At 29.8% G+C, this 21,968-nt stretch overlaps 9 protein-coding genes across 9 annotated transcripts, besides 4 other annotated features; 6 read left to right on the forward strand and 3 right to left on the reverse strand.

Moving 5' to 3' along the window:
* Positions 1-955: 955 nt before the first annotated feature.
* Positions 956-2,065, reverse strand: TVAGG3_0324910 (uncharacterized protein; the record flags this gene model as incomplete). The annotated part of the gene is made up of 1 exon (XM_001319233.1): positions 956-2,065. The coding sequence occupies one exon, from the start codon at positions 2,063-2,065 to the stop codon at positions 956-958; it is 1,110 nt and encodes a 369-aa protein (XP_001319268.1).
* Positions 2,066-2,421: 356 nt separating this feature from the next.
* On the reverse strand, positions 2,422-4,456 carry TVAGG3_0324920 (nucleotide-diphospho-sugar transferases family; the record flags this gene model as incomplete). Its single annotated transcript, XM_001319232.1, has 1 exon — positions 2,482-4,449. The coding sequence occupies one exon, from the start codon at positions 4,447-4,449 to the stop codon at positions 2,482-2,484; it is 1,968 nt and encodes a 655-aa protein (XP_001319267.1).
* Positions 4,457-4,873: 417 nt separating this feature from the next.
* TVAGG3_0324930 (3'-5' exonuclease protein) lies at positions 4,874-5,536 on the forward strand (the record flags this gene model as incomplete). The annotated part of the gene is made up of 1 exon (XM_001319231.1): positions 4,874-5,536. One exon carries the CDS (start codon positions 4,874-4,876, stop codon positions 5,534-5,536), a length of 663 nt encoding a protein of 220 aa, XP_001319266.1.
* A 54-nt stretch (positions 5,537-5,590) lies between these two features.
* Positions 5,591-6,629: a mobile genetic element.
* A 283-nt stretch (positions 6,630-6,912) lies between these two features.
* On the forward strand, positions 6,913-7,505 carry TVAGG3_0324950 (uncharacterized protein; the record flags this gene model as incomplete). Its single annotated transcript, XM_001319230.2, has 1 exon — positions 6,940-7,467. The coding sequence occupies one exon, from the start codon at positions 6,940-6,942 to the stop codon at positions 7,465-7,467; it is 528 nt and encodes a 175-aa protein (XP_001319265.1).
* Positions 7,506-8,026: 521 nt separating this feature from the next.
* TVAGG3_0324960 (uncharacterized protein) lies at positions 8,027-8,908 on the forward strand (the record flags this gene model as incomplete). Its single annotated transcript, XM_001319229.1, has 1 exon — positions 8,027-8,908. The coding sequence occupies one exon, from the start codon at positions 8,027-8,029 to the stop codon at positions 8,906-8,908; it is 882 nt and encodes a 293-aa protein (XP_001319264.1).
* Positions 8,909-9,164: 256 nt separating this feature from the next.
* On the forward strand, positions 9,165-10,855 carry TVAGG3_0324970 (auxin efflux carrier component 1B-related family; the record flags this gene model as incomplete). The annotated part of the gene is made up of 1 exon (XM_001319228.1): positions 9,315-10,457. The coding sequence occupies one exon, from the start codon at positions 9,315-9,317 to the stop codon at positions 10,455-10,457; it is 1,143 nt and encodes a 380-aa protein (XP_001319263.1).
* A 74-nt stretch (positions 10,856-10,929) lies between these two features.
* On the reverse strand, positions 10,930-11,934 carry TVAGG3_0324980 (protein serine/threonine kinase protein; the record flags this gene model as incomplete). Its single annotated transcript, XM_001319227.1, has 1 exon — positions 10,930-11,934. The coding sequence occupies one exon, from the start codon at positions 11,932-11,934 to the stop codon at positions 10,930-10,932; it is 1,005 nt and encodes a 334-aa protein (XP_001319262.1).
* A 1,526-nt stretch (positions 11,935-13,460) lies between these two features.
* Positions 13,461-14,054, forward strand: TVAGG3_0324990 (flavodoxin-like fold; the record flags this gene model as incomplete). The annotated part of the gene is made up of 1 exon (XM_001319226.1): positions 13,472-14,011. One exon carries the CDS (start codon positions 13,472-13,474, stop codon positions 14,009-14,011), a length of 540 nt encoding a protein of 179 aa, XP_001319261.1.
* Positions 14,055-14,381: 327 nt separating this feature from the next.
* Positions 14,382-15,054, forward strand: TVAGG3_0325000 (NADPH-quinone reductase (modulator of drug activity b); the record flags this gene model as incomplete). The annotated part of the gene is made up of 1 exon (XM_001319225.2): positions 14,513-14,899. One exon carries the CDS (start codon positions 14,513-14,515, stop codon positions 14,897-14,899), a length of 387 nt encoding a protein of 128 aa, XP_001319260.1.
* Positions 15,055-18,164: 3,110 nt separating this feature from the next.
* Positions 18,165-18,371: a mobile genetic element.
* Positions 18,372-21,370: 2,999 nt separating this feature from the next.
* Positions 21,371-21,401: a terminal%2Cinverted (terminal inverted repeat of rnd_1_family_319/TvMULE1 transposon ID:TVAGG3_0325020).
* Positions 21,371-21,968: part of a mobile genetic element that runs on past the window's edge.

Here is a 21,968-nt window from a genome sequence, read left to right on the forward strand (position 1 = left end):
TCAAAAAAATATTTTCAATAATGAAGTAAAAAAGATCGAAATAAAACAAATTAATGTAATAGAAACTAATATAAATTTATAAAAACAACAAACAAGTAGAATGTTCAATAATACAAAGTAAATTTTGGAATAAATTTCGTCAAATATTCGGACTTTTGATTTCTAAATATATGCCATCATTCTATGATAGTAAGTGTTAAAAGTGTAATGATTCAAAACCGATTTAATAGTTGGCAAAATAATATAAATTTGTATTTTTCAGAAACAATGAAGTGGAGAATAAAGATCATTCGTATAAGTACTTCAGCATCACGTCTGCAGTAAGATTAATATTTTCATCTGCGTTTTTATGTTTTTGTATTGGAATATTATAAATTGATTGATTTGGATCATATAATTTGTTGAAACCAGAATTCTGCATCTCTCGCTCATAAATATCGCCTAATATTGGAGGAAATTTCTCATGTAACGAATAATTTTTTTCTGGTGTATTTATAAACTGTATCATTCCTGGAGCATAATCATTAATGTTTGATATTTGATTATTTTGGCTGTGAGGGAAATTCAATTGTTCCCCCATTTGCAAAAATATCAAATATTTTAAAAAAATGAAATTGTCACTTTTTAGTCCAATCCATATTTACTTGAAAATGCCAAAACACAACATAGAAATAAACAATGCATTTACTATTTCAATTTCGGTATCCAAATAAAAAATCTCATGGAAATTTGATTCTGAAAAACTAGATAAAACATGCATTCTCTCTTCAAAAATTATCGAGATGAATAACATTACCTATTTCTTCTCATCAATCATCATTACTCATGTATTTATGTCAATTTAATGATATATCTCAAGGAGATTCACTGAAGTATGCAAGGCTATCGAATAAAAAGATCTTCATTAAATAGATTTCTTAATTTTTTACAAACAAAAAAAAATTTTGAAATAAATTCAAAGAGGAAGTGATAATTCTATCTTTTTCACCTTGTTATAGAGATTAGTAATATCACTTCGCGTTGAAGAAGACAACTGTTGTATCTGGAGTGCAGTTCTCTGTATAACTAAGTTTTGGCTGTCATCATTTAATTTTGATGAAATTTTTGATATTGATTGGGTGAGTTCTTTGCAAAGAGTCTCTGTTTCTTTTGTATGAAGTTCAATTTCGTTAGTAGCAGCAGTTAAATCATCAATCATTCCATCTAGTTCGTCAATTGACTCTTCAATTGAAACAGATTTCTCATCTAATGAAACTAACTTCTCAGAATACTCTTTTTCGAACTCTGTAACAACTTGTTGAAGTAAGGCTAGTGGTTCTGTTAAGTTTGGTGGTTCATCAACAACTTTTTTAGGAATAAAATTAGAAAGTGATTCAATTGTAATGTTATTGTTTGTTTGAATAGGAGAAGTTGAAGACTGTGCTTTTTTAGAGGCAACTCTTTGTAAGTCATTGAGCTTTGACTCAATAATCTTTAAATCATTCGAATTATTAACCAAGGTTCTTTTAACTCTTGAAATTGTATTAACAGCACCACTGTCTGTTGGTTTAATGCCTAGTTTACTAACTTCATGCTCTAAATATGAAATTTTATTGTTGATTCTTTTTTCATGCTGCTTTAATAGGGATCTAAGTGATTCAATCTTCATGTCTAAGCGTGGGTCGGTTGTGTTTTTCAATTCCTCTATTGATTTTTCGAATGATTGATTAGCTGTTGTTTTTATTTGCAAAGTAACATCGCTGATTGTTTGATCTGCTTTAAGCATATACTTTTCTTCAAAATTCTGAAGAAGATCTTTGTAATTTTCGAAATCATTTTGTGAAATCGTTGGAGTTTCTGTTTCAATCAATCTTTGTGTTTCTTGACGAATTTGTAGAAGCATCTTATTGAGATTTAATGGTAATTGTTGCTTGATGGCTTCAATTTGCTTATCCATGTTTTGAATGTCCATAAATTGCTTGAGAACTCTCTTTTTTACATTGATAGGTGAAACTTCCTCTTTAAATCTCTCTTGAGAATTATTTCTGCTGTTTGGTTTCAATGGAGGAAGGTTTGATTCTTCCATTTTTGCAAAAAATACGTTTTTTCGTCCGATTGAAATACTTAGTTGCGTAACTCATTCTTCAATATCTATAACGATATGCAACTTTATTTTTGCTGGAAATTTTCTATAATTATAATTTCCTCATCAAAATCCTATGAAATTCCAGATATCTCTATATCTTGCAAGTGAAATCTCGATTAAAGCATGATATATATACTATGTATAAGTCAAATCTTTGTCATAAACTGAAAATTTCAAGAAATATTAAATTGATCTTCACATCAACCTGAATTACTTGGTATTGAGAGTAAAATATTAATATAATGCATGTTAAGTATTTAAACATAAACACATGATAAGGAAATAAGATAAATATTATAGAAAATCATCGAAAATTTTATTAAAAAACAAATTATATAAAAATAGATTGAAAATTCTTAATAAACTCTCTTTCTAATAGTATACTCTTGAATCGGGATGTCTTGACCTTTGAATCCCCAGTTTTCATTCTCAAATTGTTCAATAAAGCTACTTCTTCCTGTGCACCACAGTTCATCAGATATCTTTGCTAAATCAATGCCTGGTATTGTGTCAAATGGCTCTTCATCAACTAATTTAATGAGTGGTTCTCTCATATTAACAGTTGAGTAGGTTGGGAACATTCTTAAGAACCTAGACATAATAATATATCCCATTTCGAAGCCTCCTGTCACTGGAAATTCAGGTAGACCGCCAATTTTATCCCAAACTTCTCTACTGGCCATTAAGAAGCTAATTTGGTTGCATGCAACTGCTTGGTTATGGTTAGATGCTACATTGAGTATCGGAACAAGTCCATCGTATTTAGATGTGCAGAAATCTCGAACATTTTGTGCATCGCTTATATCATTTCCAGAAAATGCATGGCGTATTGTTCTGTTGGAATTTGTCATGTATGTTCGAGAACGATAAATAATTCTTTTATCAAATTTCTGAGCATCTATGAAACCAAAGAAATCGCGGGACACAAAGTCTTTGAAGGTCATAAGAGCAATGAATTCACCCTTTGCACGTCTTATTCCGATGTTCCAGGCTGAATAAATTGTTTTTGTTGCTGATGAAGGGTGTCTGATCAATTTTACGTACTCAAGGAAGTATCTATACTGGAATTCAAGTTCAATATCTTCTCTTATCTCGTTTTCCTTCTCTGAAATATCAACTAAAATGAAATCTGCTCCAACATGCTGATGATCCTTATAAGCATTGGCCATTTCAGTAAGGAATTGAGTGAATGTTGCTTTATCACCGCTATTACTTATATTTACAGCAATAATAAACGAAATATAATTCTTTTTCGCATTATATTGAAGAGGTTTGCCGAATTGCTTAGTAATGAGCTTCTCAATATTCACATTTGGCTTTCCAACAACAATTTGTGATAAAGAAGTGACCGGAGAGGCAATATCCGAGTAGATATCATTTAAATCGCAATCTGGATAAGGTCTTACTGCGTATTTAAGGGCGTTTTCGAGTTTTATGTTAGAGTTACCTACAATGCTAACATCTCTTGGTTCGACCGCGAAAAATTGTTCAATCAAAACTTTTGCGACTTCTTCTGGATAAATTATATGGAATAAATCTTCCTTGTAGTAGTCCGTTCTATTCTTGTATTTGCAGTTAAACTGTGCTCTGAAAAGTGGATTTGTAAGGTCAAATGTTGATGAATCAAAAATGTTCGGAACGTAAACAAGTTTTGAGTTATACCAGCGTAAGCTATCGATAGAAATACTGTCAATAGGTGGCATTACTAATACTATCATGCGTTTCCTGTAGGAGGTAAGAAAACCACAAGCATCTTTTGCATATTGAATCGAATCTGGTGAAAAAGAAGTTGTATCTGCAACAATAGCACCCTGAATATTCAGTAATGGGAAGAAATTATACAAAATACTCGATGGACCAAAAGTATCGGCACTGTTGAATGGAATATACTTTATTTTGCGCTTAACAAGTTCTTTTATTACATATTTTCCAACTGCAGAACTTGCTCCAAATACAAGTACGTAAGTATCACGTTTAAAAGAAAAGCTTGTTTGAAAACCAAAAAGACGAGCTAAATCATTCATATAGTCAGATCGATTGATGCATGTATTTGTTAAATTAGAGTGAATATTCGGGTAATGGAAATTTGGATCACTAAATTTTGGAATAAAATAAGTAGAAATGTCCGAATTATTAATCATGACTACATCTTTGTTTGGATCGATATCAATAAATGCTTCTGAACTGATAAGATAATAAAATGAAATTATTAAAGTAAAAATAATGCCGATTACATATAGTAATTGGTGGAAACTTCGAATTCCACATGCTTTCTTAAAACATAAAGGTACTATAAACGCACCAGATCCTTTTCTTTTCGGCATTTTTAAACTTTAAGAAAGTCACTTTTTGTTCCGAATTTTATATTTTTACTATTTCTTGTGATGTGAGCATATCAGATACATCCTTATAATCAAAGCACAGTTCAAATCTTGATTTTTTCTCACTAAATGCTTATATTGTCAGTATTAACACTGCGTTTCATATAAATTTACATTAATAATATTGATTATTTAACACCACTTGATAAAAGCATACTGATTGCTTTCTCTAAGTCTATGCTTATTGTGTAGTTCGAATGTGATTCCATATTTTCATATTTATTTCTATGTTTTCATCATCTGTAAAAAGAAAGGATTATGAAGAATTTTCTTTCTTAAGCATAAGTATATTTAATGCCCAGATAAATGTGAGCATGTCTTATTTCGACTATTATAGATGATGTGAAGTGTCTTATCATTTTCGTGAATGTATCGACAAGGAATGCGCACTCAGTCCACTGATATTTCAAACTTAGATACATTAGACTCGAACATCTTATCACATTTAGAAGAGCTTACTGGCGTTTGGAAATATGGAACAGCAAAAAAAGTTGAGTTCTTTCCGGATGAGTTTACTACAGTGATGCTCACTACTTCTGATAGTCCAGAGCTCCCGAAAATATTGAAAGTATTAGAATTAGGTCCTTTTATCACGATGGATCTCGAGTGGTATTCTCAATCGCAGGATTCAATTTCAATTTACACGTTCTGCACAGCGGATTTATGCATATTAATTCAACAAGTTGGTGATGCACCTAGAAGGGAACTCAAAGATTTCATCCTCAGAAATAAATTTGTTGTTAAAGATGTTGGAAACGATATGAAGCATCTTAAATCGGTATTCGGTTATGATTTTGACTTCAATTATGATGATGTGCACAGAACAGTATTCATGAAGTATCATTTGAAAGCCGGTTTTGATGCTATGATTGAATCATATGCTAATAGTGAGCCAACAGCAGCATTTAAGAACAAATCTATTATATTTTCAGATTGGGATCAGATTCCATTAGAACCTCAACAAATTTTGTATGCAACATTCGACTGTGTAGGTCTCAGTAAATGCTACCCAAATCTTCCTGAACATTAACTACAATAAAAGAATAATTTTAAAAATATTTCCGTGTCCATTCAAAGATTTTAAGGGTGCACCCGTATGTACGTTTATTTGAGAGGAGGATTACCCTCTCAATTTTGAGGGATTCGTTAGTTTATTTTCTCGATGAATATGCAATAAAATTTGATTTTTACCTTATCAATATACTTCATATAATATACACATGTTCATGTATAAACTTTTTTTCCAAAATCCTCAGGAATTAAGGGATTTTTGAATTTTAAGAATTTTTTTCGAATTTTTTCGAAAAAAAAATATTTTCAGAACAGCCTTAACGGCTAAGATTTAGGAACAATGTTAAGTTTCAAAAAGAAAGGAGGTCTGATATAGACAACATATATCGTTGAAGGTTGAAAAAATCTCTAATATTTGAGCCCAAAATTTCAAATTTTAATTTTTTGAAAAAAGAGGCCACCCGTATGTACGTTTATTTGAGAGGAGGAGGATTATATTTTTGAAAGGGTGAAACATTATGAATATGTTAATTATATAATAATATGTATTACTATAAAAAAGAAAAAATAAAGCACGTTAAAATTTTCTTTCTTGATTTTTTACAAAATCTACTTAGAATTATGCAAAATATGACTAAATAATTATAAATTTCAAGTTAAATTTTAATTTTGATAAATAATTTAAATTTCAAAATATCAAGTTCAGTTCGACTATGTATGTAGTAATTCCTCAATAAAGTGCCAAAACCCTATTAAAATATATGAACATTTTCAACATTTTAATGTTTTTATTTAAAAATTTGATGGAATATGAGCTTCAAACAATTATTATGTAAATAAAAAATAATTAAATATATGTATTTATTCGTATTACAACCGTAGTAAGTCGATTCTTCCTTTCTTCTACTGAGGTTTGAATTTGATTTCGAATTGTAAAGAGATTCAAAGGGAAAATACTAGCGGATAAAAACTACCTCCATGAAAGGGTCATAATGGAGTCAAGTTGTATTTTTTGATATTTTTTGCTTTTCGAGCCTAAATAGGTAGCCAAGATAATGCCTAAAAATAAGGTTCTAAATTCTGAAGTTTACATAATCCTCTCGTGTGCACCCTTAAAGAGTTGTATAAATTACACGTAATAAATAATAATTAAATTCCTTCAAGTGAGTAATCATTTTCAGATCTTTATTCTTGAAATAGTTCATTTAGATGTTATATAACAATTATGCATCAAAAATCGAATTTATCCAAAATCTGAACACTTTTGATAAAGAGTCACCTTTTCATCAAATTTTGTCATCTGCCAGTCTCAAATTTGCATTATTGCTTATTTGAAGTTCATATTTAAAAATGCAACATAATTGAAATTTAAACCTTTCAAAATTTGTAAGATATCTTCTTGTCACATTTTACTAAGATTTCATGATCTTTTCGATTTTAGCTCTCGTTTACGAGTACGAAAATCCATTTGAACTTGCAAGCGCATACGAATCAAATGAAGCCAATAGCGAATTCTCTCACGCATGGCGCACCCACGATTATGAATACCATTCACCAGATGAGAACTCCTATGAGTATGAAAACCCATGGGAAATGACAACAAACGAAATCGAATACGTTGACGACCCAGTCGAAGCCAACGAGTACTACGAATACGAAACAAATTATCAAGAAATTTACGAGTATGAGCAGAACTATGAAGATGAAAACATTTACCCAATGGCATACTACGGTCCAACTTCCGGCAGATGGTTGAACGAGATTGAGTACTTTGAAGAAGAGGAGGAAGAGAACGGCGTTCAGCCAATCTATTACATCGAAGAAGAAGAGAATGCCCTCGAAGAAGAGCAGGACTACGATGCCAATGAATACGGATACATTTACGAAGAAAACGACTATGCTTATCCATACGAGGCCAACTACTATACCTATGAGTATAGACCTCTTTAAACATTTTAAATATGAGTAATTAAAGATTTAATTATTCTTTAAAACATATTCCTCTTTTTCACACCATCATGGAAATACAATGTCTCAGCGTTACCATTTCGTATACCATCTTTGACATGAAAACACTCAATAAAATGGATAATATTGATGACCTTGTCCAATTTTGTATTAAATGGAACGCAATTATTGTCGATTAAAGGGTTTAGCCTATGATTTATACTTTGTGATACATACAAACTATATTTATGAATACCATTTTAATAGAAATATCTAAATTCATCTATTTCAAAATATTCAAAATTCTTTTACAAAATATGCTAATTTACATTATGAAAATATGCTCAAAATTTGTTCGTGATAAATTTTCATAATTCAGTATTGTTCTCTTATAAGATTTTAAGGTGAAATTTTGAAAATTTCATGAAAATTAATCCCCCATTCCTTCTGAACCATTGAAAAAGATAGTATATGGGCTATTGGAAAAGATTTCAGAATATGGGCTGTATAATAAAAGATTTTGAGCAAGAAATTCAAATAACGAACTATTTGTCGAGATAAAATGTCGCGTCCAAACAGTGCAATTCGGATTAGATCTTCAATTAATACAAATAGAGAGAAAAAGAACCTTCCTGGACTCACAAGACGTTGTCTATCCTCGACAGGTAACAAGACTTCGAAAGAAGATATAGATGATATGAAGCTTCAGATCGCAAAAATGGAATTAGAAACACGTCAAATCAAATCAAAGACAGTGAGAATGAACCAAGAAATCAGAGATAGAAAATCAGCCATGAGTAAAGCTTTAAATAGTAAAACGGAAAATAAAACTGTTGTAGTTGCAACAGAATCGACAATTCAACAACTGCGAGAGAATGTAATTGCATTAGAAAATACATTATATAATACAAATAAAGAATATGAGCAACTTCGAGTTAAAGATTCTTTGCTTCAATCACAAGAACTTCAAGAGGAGCTTAAAGTTTATTACCTCGAGCATCAACGCTTACTTCAACAGAAGGAAGCAGTAAATACAGGCGAAAAAATTATTACAATCGAATTAAATAAATTAAGAGATCAGATTGAACAGTATCAACGCGACCAGAAAGCTATTGATGCTGCTCAAGATTCTATAGAAAGTCTTATAGACAAGCTTGAAGCATATCAAAAAACAGAAACAAAAGTTTTTAAATTTGATTTAGATAAAAAACTCAGAGAAGCTCCATCAAACGCACAGGCGCATGAGCAAGCACTACGCGCAAATATATCAGAGTTGAAGAAATCAATTGTTGCTGAAGCTCAAAGGCTCAGAAATATAGAAGCTCGCGATACAGAAAATATGGATGAACTTCAAGGAATTATTGAATCCCAAATCATGCAAATTGTCGAAGCGGTTCAGAGATTAGATAATGAGAATAATGAGGAGGAAGAATTTAGAGAATAATGTTATTTTTTGTAAATATAAATTTTGTTTTTATTTTGATTTAATTATTTAGATGTCTAGGATTAAGTCATTATACTTTCATGTTCAAAATATTCAATACGGCTATTATGTAATGCAATCTAGATTCATGATTGTTAATCTTCTTGTTCACAGCAATATTTGGATTCCTTATGTAGTGATATGCTGTTTTTGTGAATAGTAAAACCAGATCATTATATATTTTGAACTCCTAAATTATTGTGGTAAAAGATTAAGAGTTTTTCTTATATGTGTATACTTTTAATGGAATAAGTAATGTATTTGCATGAACCATTAATGATTTTTCAAATGGGTTCAATCATTTGAAAGGGTCATCGTTTAGTCTCAAATTTAAAAAGTGACGATTTTTAAGAAATTTCGCTATAGAATGGCTTTTACAATTAAGGAATTATTCCAAATCCAAGCTGCTCTTTACACAATAGTTCTCGTTGGATTCATACTTGCAATGTTTAAAGTCTTTGTTCCTCAAGAAATTTGGCCATTATATGAAGTGGTAAGGCTTTCTTGCTTTGCTGCAATGATGTTTAATTTAATAGGCAATACAAAGTATTCAATGGCTAATTGGAAGCCATTTTTCCCAATTTTTATTTCTCAATTAATAATTCATCTCGCTATTTTAGCTGCAGCGTTTATTAAAAAGGCTGAATCTCGTGTTCTAACCTACATTCAATACGTAACATCCTTCTGTTTCCAAGAGTGCACAATTTTCATTTATCAAATTCTCGATGTTATATATCCGAAACAATATAACGTAATTGCTATTATGTTCCTACTCGCTGAAGAGTTCATTTACATCCCAATTCTCAAAATACTTTTGTTTGTCTTAAATGGACCAGAAGAAGAGGAAGAAGATTCTGATGCCGTCAAAAAAGTACCATCAGATGAAGATGATGAGCTTCCTGAGCAAGATGGTGTCGAAGGAGTTGAAGGAGAACCTGATGAAATTTCAAAAGATGGAAATCCAAATGAAATCAAAGATGATCAGCCATCTGTACCAGATCCAGAAGATGTAAGGCCAGAATCAACTGAAAAGAAGACAACAACCCTTAAAAAGACAATTATTTTCGCTTGGGTAAATCCAAACACAATTTGCACTATTCTTGGCTTTATTTGGGCTGGTATTGGTGTTAAAATGCCAGATTTGATGACAAACTTCATTACAGACCTTTCAAAATGTGTAAGCGGTTCAATGATTTTCGGAATTGGTGCAATGGTTGGAGGAATCAACATGTGGAGATGGCACAACTTCATACCGATTGTATTATGTGTTAATTACGTAATATTACCACTTTTAATTATCGGATTTTGCAGATTATTTAAAGTTACTACAGAACAGTCCAGATGTGTTGTCCTTATGTCTGTTAGTCCAACATCTCTCATTGCCCTCCACCAATTACCCGATTCTGATGACATGATCGGTCCAAGAATCGCATTTATGTGGTCTGCACTTCTTTGGCTGCCATTCCAATTCATTTGGGGAGACATCCTCCTTTATACAAGTATTGTTTGAGGTTTTTTAGATTTTACTTTGTTATTTAAAATTCAATAGAATATTGCCCTTTATTTCTATATATCTCATTTAAAACATTACTATCTATAGTTTTCTTTTTACGAATATTATATTTAAATTACGATATTCAACAAAAAATTTGATGAGAACCGAAAGAAATTGATTAATCACACTCTATTTTTATATAATAGCTACTATACAATATAATAAGTTGTGTTTCATCAACCAAATGGAATTATCCATGGACGATCAGTTAAGGTGATAAATACGCCCATTGAAAAATTGCAAATTTAGATGCATCAGCTAATGATATAGATATTCTTAGTAAGGAAAAGTGATTTTTATGAGTTTCTCTTTACTGATATCTGTTTTCATCGTTCATTTTTGAATATAAAAACCTCTCAAAAGAATAAACTAAAATCTTGAAAGTTTCGATGTATAACGTTTTTTATAAAATACAAACAATAATATATTAATGGAGGTATATCTGGTTATTCAAGGAAGGCAAGATCTTGCTCATCCTTGTTCTGGCTGTCTTTCTTGCTCTAAACAATAAGTTTTCAGTACTGATGTCTAATTTCTTCTTGAAAGAAAACTTCTGAGAAGCAGAAATCTTTGGAATGTTGCATTTCTGCTTTGAAATCTGGTGCTGGCGTGTGTTGTTGAGGAAAACGATGAGTTCTTCATATGATGCTCTCTCCTTTGGATCAGGAACAAGCATCATCTTGATCAAATCGCCCATAACACCTGGAGCAGCTACAATAACTTCAACTAAGCCTTGCTTTGCATTCTTGATGTATTGGGCTGGAGAACAAGTGTTCCATGGATAGGCATAAGCAGAAAGCATGTGTAAAGTGACTCCTAATGACCAGATATCGATCTTCTTGACATCGTAGCACTGGTTTGTGAATGTCTCTGGTGCCATGTAAATTGGGGTTCCGACAATTGAGTGTCCGCAAAAATCTTCTTCAACTGACATTCCAAAGTCAATGATCTTTGGTCTGAAGTTGGAATCGAAGAGAATATTCTCGGGTTTGATGTCTCTGTGGTATATTCCCTTCTTGTGCATGTAGTTCAATGCATCGATAAGTTGATTTGCAATTTCAAGCTGTTCTGTAAATGTGAACATGGTGTGGCATTGGATGTGTTCGAACATATCACCATTACTGCAATACTCCATGATAATGGCGATAAATTCCTCTTCATATAGGACATCAAAGATTTTTACAATATTTGGATGATCAAGTTCAGAATGCAAGCGCAATTCACTTTCCAAATACTTCATATTCTCATTGGTATCCATGAGCTTCCTTTGGATAATCTTAATTGCAACTTTTTGCTGTGTCTTTAAATCTAATGCCAAAACTACAACAGCAAATCCTCCCTTTCCGATCTTCTTAATGATTTGGTAATGTCCGATCTGTGAGGGAAGAACAACTTCCTGAGAAGCATGGATTGTTGGAAGGTTACAGTGCATATTGAAAAAATGTTCGAGCAAATAAATTGAGAAGAAATTCAGTTAGAATTATAAAAAATTCAATTCAAAAAATAATCAAAATATATATCAAAGGAACATAATGTATACGCAAATTGAGTCATCTTTATCAAGGAAAAAAATTCACAATGCAAATGTATATAACGTATGGTTTTCAAAATTTGAAAAGTTAAAAGTTAACTTCGGAAGAATAATTTGCATATATGGAGAAAAAGGAAATATAAAAACATTAAAATTAAGGACTTTTATTTGGATTGTATTGAAATTATGAAACAAAAGTCTAAACAAATTTTGAGACTTGCGTATCAATTTCAACCAAAGATGAAATTTCTTGTTTATTATTAATGTAAGATATAAATAATTAATATTAATAATTGAATTAGAAAAAAGATTTTTAATTACAATGCTGCACATTACTATTAAAAATCAAATAAGCTGATATACTTTTTTACGCCGTTAATGAAATTTTAGAGAAATTGAAAAGCCAAAGCATTGAATTTTTGAAGGTCTCATAAATTTTCGATAGATTTTTATTCATGATGGTTTGGATCGTTATATTACTGCAAGCAAAATTTGATTTTTATTTTTTAAGTGCCCTCAATAATTTAAAAACGAAAAATTTTACTATATTTATATTACCTTATCATATCTCAATAATATTAATTTGAAAAATATTTTTGAATCAAAAAATCAACATTTCATCATACGGTTCATATTTTGTGAAACATATCCGATATATGCATAAATCATATTAATCATCATTTTATACAGTAATATTCAATTTTCATTTATACTGAAAATAATTTTCGATTTTAAAACAGTTTTTCAGATCTTTAAATAGTAAATATCCATGTAATATCATTTAATGTCAGCTATTAAATCATTAGAAAACAGCTATTCTCTAATTTCAATTACATTCAGAATTATATTCATTTAATTCCTTCATAAGTTCATGTGTAACACGATGTGAAAACTCTTTAATCAGTAGATTCACGAAGAATCTGTAAAACATCGGTTGTTGATATTATTCAAATACCTTAATTCTTGATAATTTATACATCTTTTAAACTACTCTTTGAAAAACACATTTTCCTCCAGTCTTTTGGTGATTATATTCATATTATTAAATTCTTCTCATTACAAATAAATGATGTTATCATAAATTCTTCAAGGAATCATGATATTTGAGTCATTGCTCGTCTTATGATAGTATTATTACCTTCTCGACTAACTGCATTTTGTAAGGTAAGTCGAAAAAAAATCACTTTTCAATTTTTTCAAGCCCCAAAATTTTTTTTAACCTCGGTAGGGAAAGCATGATGTTTACCTATTGTACCAGCACGGTTTCTACATAGGAAAAAACAACTATTTCTCGCATGACGAGCGATATCACTTTTTTTCCATTAATTATCAATTCCTGTAAATAATTCGTATCAAGACGGAAAATCAAAGTAAAATCCGAAATAAAAATTTTTTACATTGAAACAATTGAATTTGATTGGTGATATCACTTTCCAAGATGAGTTTAAAGGACGCTAAGGTTCTCATCCTTAATGCAGGATATAATCAGCCTCCAATGGCTAAGGGCAAGCTCAATGAGGCCCTTGCCAATGATATGGAGAAGTACCTCCAAGGAAAGGGCCATGAGACTAAAATTACACACATGGAACAGGGATACAAGGTTGAAGAGGAAGTTGCCAAATTCAACTGGGCTGATGTTATCATTGTCCAAACACCAACATGGTGGCTTGGCCTTCCAGGTCCAGCCAAAACATACATTGACTCCGTCCTTAGCGCTTACATGATGAATCCGGACAAGAAGGATGGTAAGAAGGTTTCTGCTACATTCGCAGCTACTGAAGAAACAATGGTAGATCCAAAATCTGCCTATCAAGGATTAGGAGCTGATCAAGTTTGGTGGACATTATACCAGAATTTCTTCTTCTGTGGAATTGGAAAGCTCCCAATTGTTACAGTTAACAATGTTCTTAACCCAAGCTTCAAATTTGATGAAGCTGTTTCCAAACTTCATGCTCATCTTGATAAAGTTTTAGTATAAACAACTAATATTAGTAATCTTATTTAAGTTTTTAAAGACGATGAGGCTAATTAAAAGAGTAAGGCCACAATGTAAGGATCAATTTCAAAAATTTTTCAGCAATAAAACTTAGCGCATGGATTTCTTTGTATGTTACATAGTTTTTAATGTTTTTCCATTGTTACATTTTTCTTTCAACAAGTTTTTGCAGTCAAATCAGTCGGATTACGGTTTGAATAGATAAAAGCTCTCAATTTTATTTTTTGAATTGGTTAAGCAATCACCGAAATATACTTGTTCCTTATCATATATGTAGATAGAGTGATCACCAGCCAACTATAGAATTGAATACCTCGCGATCAAAAACTATCACTTCATTTTTCTTCATGAGCTTGAAGAACGCTAAAGTACTTCGACGCTGGCTTTGCCCAGGTTCCAAGCAATGGCAAACTCAACAACTCCCTTGCTGAAGAAGCTGCCAAGTACCTTCAATCAAAAGGACACGAAGTCAAGATCACACACATGCCACAGGGCTACAAGGCAGAAGAGGAAGTCGAGAAGTTCAACTGGGCTGATGTCATCTTCTTCCAGACCCCAGTTTGGAACATGAGCCTTCCATGGCCAGCCAAGCAGTACTTTGATGCCGTTTTGGGCCTTTACAACATGCAGAAGGACAAGAAGCCAGGAAAGCATGTCATCATGTCCGGCACATTCGGCACTCCAGAGGCTGCTTTAAACAGCTTCCATGCAGATGGTGCTGAACAAGTCTGGTGGACAGTCACAACATGCTTCAAATTCGCTGGAATTGAAAAGTTCCCATCCGTTTCTTTCTGCAACGTTATGGGTGGTGTTGATTTCAATGCATTTTCTCAGAAGTTACATGAACATCTTGATAAGTATCTTCAGTAAATAGACTATATTCTAGAATAAAAATGCGTTTCTTTTACATGTTCTACAAACATATTTTGATTTGAGAATTGACAAAGTAAGGAAAATGAGACAAGTGAAAACAAAGAAAGAAAGAGAAACCCTTTTATATCAAAATAATGCATTTTTCGTTGATAAAAATCATAAAATTTATGAAACAAATTGAAAATTTTAAATCAAACTTAGTAATCATGCAGTAAAAGTTCCTGAGAATATTAGTATAGAATTAAGAAGCTTCAAATTCAACACTGGTTCATGTGAGTAACAAAATTACGAAATTCAAAATTTTGACATTTGTCTATAAGCTTATAAATTTGATCAGGACTAAGGATGTCAATTTGGAAGAAAAGTGAGAAAATTCCTAAAATGCAAAAAATGAATTTTCCAAACGTACTTTTTTATCTCATTTTTTTGATTTTGAAAAAAATTTGGAGAGAAGAACTCTTCGTTTTTGAATTTTATCACGATGGTTTTAAAGTATATTAGACACATGTATTGGTATTACTATTTTTGTATATTTTGAGAGAAAATCCCTAAAAAGTGAGAAAATCTAAGACGGTTTGAGAAAATATATAAACTATTGAAAATTTGAATTAAACTTCTAATTTGGAAAAAAGAAATTTGGAAAGAAGAAAATTCAAAAATCGAGATTTAGACTCAGCATCAAATGGAGAACAAAATGTTTCTTCATATGAAGGAAAAAAAGTTTCTTGTGAAGAAATAGAGTTTTTAAAATTTTATTGTATGTAATGAAATAAACAAATATTAAAATTATTTTTTGATAACAAGAAAATTCCCAATAGAAAATATTTGAGAGAAAGAAAAAAAAATGAAAAATATTACTCTCCTTTATATTTCATGAGATTTTAAATTTATTCTCATAAAATTGACAATTTTATACGTTTAGATGAAAATAAGTGATTTTGGTTGAAATAGAAATTATTGTTTGCTTACAGCTATCAAATAGATTTTTGCTATTTTGATTAAAATTTGTTAATCAAATTAATAAAATTTTTCTAAATATCTTAAATATCTGGATCACTCACATATACAATGAATTGAACGATAAAAATAATACAAACTCAACTAAGTTTCCTGTCTTTCAACTAAAAAAAAATTATGCAAATTAAATTAAATTGTTTATTCAAATATAAAACAAAGATGAAGTAATTACAGTTATCATAAACTTTATGAATAACTCTGTAATTGGTTCAGATTTTCGTAAAAATATTTTTATTAATATCGATAAGAATACGTTTACCTACTATCACAACATATCGATAAACAAGAGTAGAGTGATTTTTATCATCGAAACTTTTTAAAAGCTGTAAGCTGGAAGGAAAAATCTTGTTTTTTCTGAGTTAGTTGTAGAACTATTGATGCACGAGTTATCATTGTGATGTAGAAGGATGTCAATGTACTGACTGAAGGATATGAAGTGAATTGAATTTCATTGAATTTCAATTTGATCAAAATTTGTTGAAATGATATGAATGTGTAGGGTTGCAAATTTGGAAAAAAGGTGAGAAGTTTCCAATCTCAAAAAAACACAACTTCTAAAAGACGATTATAAAAAAATTATTTTTTTACTTTACATTTTGAAATCCAGAACTTTTTTGGAATTTTTTCGGTGTCTTTCATAACAGCCAATACATACGATAATATATACTGAGCCATTTAAACCATGATTTGAGCATCTTTAAGAATTAGCAATGCTAATGACCTAATCGTTGTCTGGAAATTTCCTTTGGAAGTTTCCAAAATTCTTGGCTTATTAAATTTGAGAGAGAATTGGAGAAAATTCAAGGGCTGGAAGTAACGTTCACTTTTTGGAAGTTATTAAAATATGTTTTAAAGTGCATTTAGAAACGATATTCTGCAGCATTTCATCTTAAAAAATTGAATTCAAGAAGAAGTTTTTTGAAGCTGTAAAATAATTTTTAATAAAAATGCATAAAATAGTATATTGAACATATTTGGTATCAAAAAATTGAATAAAGGAAAAAGTTTTTGGAAGTTAATTTGAATTGTTTACATTTTTTTCTTGATCTGGAAGTAAATAAAAATTCACTATTTCATGCATGCTATAAAGAGGTCATTCACAATATTTCATGTACACATTATAGTTGATTGAAAGAAAGATTCCCAAAATTTGGAATCTTATTTTGCTTCCTAAGAAGAGATTGAAAACCACAGTGGAGGAATTGCATCTTATATCTTTAATATTATGTTTTCACTCTTTAGATTACCAATTATATAAACATTTGTAAATGAAATTGTTTTGATTTCTTCCTTTTCTTTTGCATTATAAAGAATATTCAATACCTTTCGAAATATAGTAAATTTTATCAATATCAATTAAAGTTAGATATAGTGATTATAGAAATAATTTAATTATTTATCATACAAGCATATTTATCTTATGAACAAGCATTACATATCATATAAATCTTAACAATAAATGAATATTTATATAATCTTTGAACTTCCAGAAAATCTTCCAAAAATGAATTTTTTTCTCTTCCAAATTTATGCTGTTCTTCCAAATTTGCAACCCTAGAATGTGTCAACATCTGTATCACTCTCTTTCACTCCTTCCCTATTCTTTCGAGAACGAAGCTAGCTCAGCTTTCGCTGAGCGAATTGACACTTTTGATGTCCTAAACGTACATGCTCTCAAATTTATCGAAAAAAATTATACCACATAAACTAGTATATTCTTATTTTAAATATGATATTATCCTTAGAATCCACACTAGAATATATTTAAATCAACTTTTAAAAAAGTTCGAATCCTGCGCGTCTCACTTTTTAAATTTTCCAAAAGGAAAATTATATTCTCCTAAAATGAAAACAATTTTCCGAATTGACATCCTGATTCAGGATATATAGATTTGTAAGGTATTAGAGTTTATGAGGTTTATTCCTTGAAAGCCGAGACAGATTCTATAAATAAATGATTTTTATTCTAAATTATCCTGAATGGAAATATTTTATCAAAAAGCACATGTAGAGTTTAAATTACAATTTAAAAATTAATCAAAGCTTTCATAATTTGAGAACTTTACAAAAATCCAAAAACCATTGAATATTCATTTTTTATGAAAACAATAAATTTTGTGATAATACCTCTATTGGTATATAAATACTTTTTTCATCATGATGTAAAACCGTTTCGTTATTAACTCTGAAATGAAAAGTGATAGAAATAAACTATATATTCTATATCAACGAAATTTGAGGAGAGGTTATCGATTTTGTAATTTAATCGTCGTCGTTATCGATTTTGTAATTTAATCGTTATCGTCTTTTTCTAAACGTGCATTTTTACATTAAAAGCAATGCAACTCCAAAATTAATTGGTATTTAGACTTTAATTAGGTGCAGACAAACGAAATGCAGTCCAAATATTTTGGTGATATATGAATTACATAAATTTAAGGAAATTGAAATTATATCTTTTTAAATTTTTAGGAAAACAGATTTATAGAATTGTTTAATTCATCAAAATAATGCAGACTTAGGTCAAATTTTCCAAATTTAATCATTTGCAAGACTTTCAAGCGACTTCAAAATGTCGAAATATAAGTCCAAAAATAAAATTACGATTACAGTCTATCCTCAATTATTATCACGCTAATTATTGAGTGACCCATGCGTTCGTATGTATGTAATACCTTTTAAAAAGGAGATGAGAGAGATAAACGACATTTACAATTTAAATCTGATGTATTTACTTGTTACATTTACAAATGTAAATGTTTCTCGTAATGTTTACATTTTGTAAGTATAACGAATAAAAATGACGCACTTTTTTTACAAAGTCAAATTATGCGATACAACTTTACTTGTTACATTTACAAATGTAAATGTTTCTCGTAATGTTTACATTTTGTAAGTATAACGAATAAAAATGACGCACTTTTTTTACAAAGTCAAATTATTGTTCGATTTTTGCAGCTTGTAAACGATTAATTGTATAAAGTAATTGATATTAGCACGACATAACTGAATAATTCTAATATTGAAATCAAAAGCCCTTAAAATATCATGATATTTTAATTTCATAACAAATCTAGGAGACTATTTGATGAAAACATATCCGATGTGGGTTTTTGTTGTATTATATAACTTGTTATTGACTTCTTAGCTTTCCAAATTTTTTTCGATAATGAGAAAACGAATGAAAAATCAACATTTGGTCCATTTAAAATTTGATTTGTTTACATTTTTTTTACTTTTTGAATTTCAATTTATATTTTCCTCAAGAAATACTTTAGATTTTAAGAAACTAAATCATATAATCTACTAAGAAAATATATTAAATCCTATAATACTCAAAGTTTTGTGATAAATCCGATCTTTTTTATTTTACTTTTATTATGTTTTTGCAAACTTAAGGTCCTCACTAGGTAAAACATAATACTCTTTGAAGTTAAGTATTTTCACAAAGAGAGGACCAACAATATCAAAAGATTGAATAAAGATTTGTATTATTTTATTTATTTTTAAGAACATGTTTAAGAACCCTCATTATCTCCACGAATATTGCATATTTTTCTATTCTAAGACCACCAAAATTACGTTTTAATATAGAAAATAACATATTTATGTGATGCTAAAGTCGAAGTCCTTAAAAAATTAGTGTTAAACATCCATTTATTACAAAATTGAAGAAATATGTAAAATATAACACATAATTTAGTTATTTGACTCAATTATTAGTTATGCAATATCAGTTGTGTTTATATCTGCGTTATATCACGAGATGCATTGAATTGTCATAATTAGATCACCGTAAATCTTATCAATTTTTGATACACTTCCGGTGAAAAATTTAGCCTTGACAATAGGATGAAATATATTGTAAAAAAATAAATTTTAGATTTTGAAGTTTATCATTTCGAATAATGAAATATAAACAATACAAATTTTCTGTCGTTTCGAGATTCATAAATGATCGGAATCTTCCAGCTCCGACTGAAATAGAACTTTCGGAAGCTAATTTTCAAGACGAATCTTCTTTATTAAGATTTATTTTGGATATCCCTAAGGATTTAAGCTTTTCCATTGACTCATATTCAATGAATCTTTTGATACATTTCATTATCGAGCAATCTACACAAAATGAAACAATATTAAAATTCACAATTCAAAATATCACTTCTTCGAATATCTTTCAAATAGATTTGATACTACTGGAAAATTTATTCGAATATTTATCGCATTATATTAACCAGATTTTTTTCATTTTTTCATTAAAATTAATTCATTTTAAAGCTTTAGATAACATACAATACCTTTATTTATCAACATTTTCCGATCAATATGATGAGATATTACGTTTCATAAGCAGCAGTGACAATTCTCTCTATATCATCGATACATTTATTGCTTTGATTAAAAACAATATTCTTGACGTTGAATTCTTCCAAAACGCAGTTTTACTCAAGAAAGAAATTTTTTCTAGTATTATTGAGTACGAAAATCAATATTCAACTTATGCAATTGCAAATTTCTTTACAAAATTATTAAAATATTACCCAGGATATGCAACTGCTCTTCCATGTTCGGATATACTAATATCAAATTATTTCAACTTTTTTAATGACGTGAATTCAATTATAAATAACGAAGATTTTGTTTATCTTCTCAAATTTATAGTTTTATTTTATAAAGCAGTCGATATAACATCTGAGATGGCTTTAGAATTCATAAAAACACTTGAAATTCTGCGAAGTCTTTCTCCTCACTATTCATTTACAGAGTATGTAGTTCAGGGGTATTATTGTGTACTTCCTCTTATACCCATGCAAATTTCATCTACCGATTTTTTAAATTCACATGAATTTTTAATTAATTATGCAATTGAGAATTCAAATCTTCACAAATATTTGAAATTATATTCCAGATGTTTCCGCAGATTTGATAGCGATGAAATATTCAAAAATGTTTTTCATATCTTAAACCTTGTAGAAGTTACAACAGAATATTTATCAGAAAATCAGGATCTTTCTGAGAAACAGATCTTTATTTGCAACGATATCCTAACGAGGGTTAATTTAATTTTTATTTTTTATTTCAAGTTTGAGTAAACTTTCAAGATAATCTATATAAGCCTTTTGATGTTCTTCATCTAGATTCTTGTTTAATATGTGATGAATTTGATTTTTTTTTGAAAATTCAAGATAAAATTCTTTTTTATCTTGATCAACAACATGAACAATTCGAGTACAGCGTAACATTTCATCAATATTTTCTGTTTTCTTCGTTTCTAGATATTTTTCAAATATTTCTTGCGGAATCTCATTTTGATATACCCATTTATTTTTTTCCGGATGCTGATCTTTGTACTTAACGAAATATTGCTTGACTATTCGCTCAGAAACAACATATTCGATCTCTTTTCTCTTTCTCATTGAATATTTGTGACACTTTTGAATTCAATCAAATCAAAAATATTTGAAATTGCTAGAATTTTTTTCTTTCTCATGAATATTTGAAATGACTCAAAAGGAAAACTCGTTCGATTCAATTCAATTTTGAATCAGAATTTTTTAAGGACCAATAAATCAAATTATGTTAAGAAAATCTTTTTTTAACTCAGAGTATCAAAAGTACGTTAAACCTTCAATTTTATCTCATGTCGGAAAGCGAACCGACAATAGTGGAAGAGAATCAAACTATATCAGTATCCATCCAAGCTATTGTTGATGAAGAAAAAGGAGATGGAGCTGATATGCTGGATTTAATTCAAAATGAATTGAATTCCCGTAAAAAATTGAAATATAGAATGGAAATACCTGAAAATTCCCCAATTCCAATTCTCAAGGAAAGATATAGCAAATTAAAATTTACAGATCCTACAGAAGCTGCTATATTTATTGCAAAAGATTCATATAATTCTTTTTATCCATTAAATTTTGAGCAAGGAAAAAAGTTTCGTTGTCCTAACTGCCAATTTTGCATGGAGCTTGTAAAGACTCATGAAAATGGTCAACTTTTCTTCATTCCAGTAATTAAACACGAGCATAGAGCAAAGCAATGCAAG

Source organism: Trichomonas vaginalis, chromosome V (assembly GCF_026262505.1).
Source record: "Trichomonas vaginalis G3 chromosome V, whole genome shotgun sequence".
NCBI lineage: Eukaryota > Parabasalia > Trichomonadida > Trichomonadidae > Trichomonas > Trichomonas vaginalis.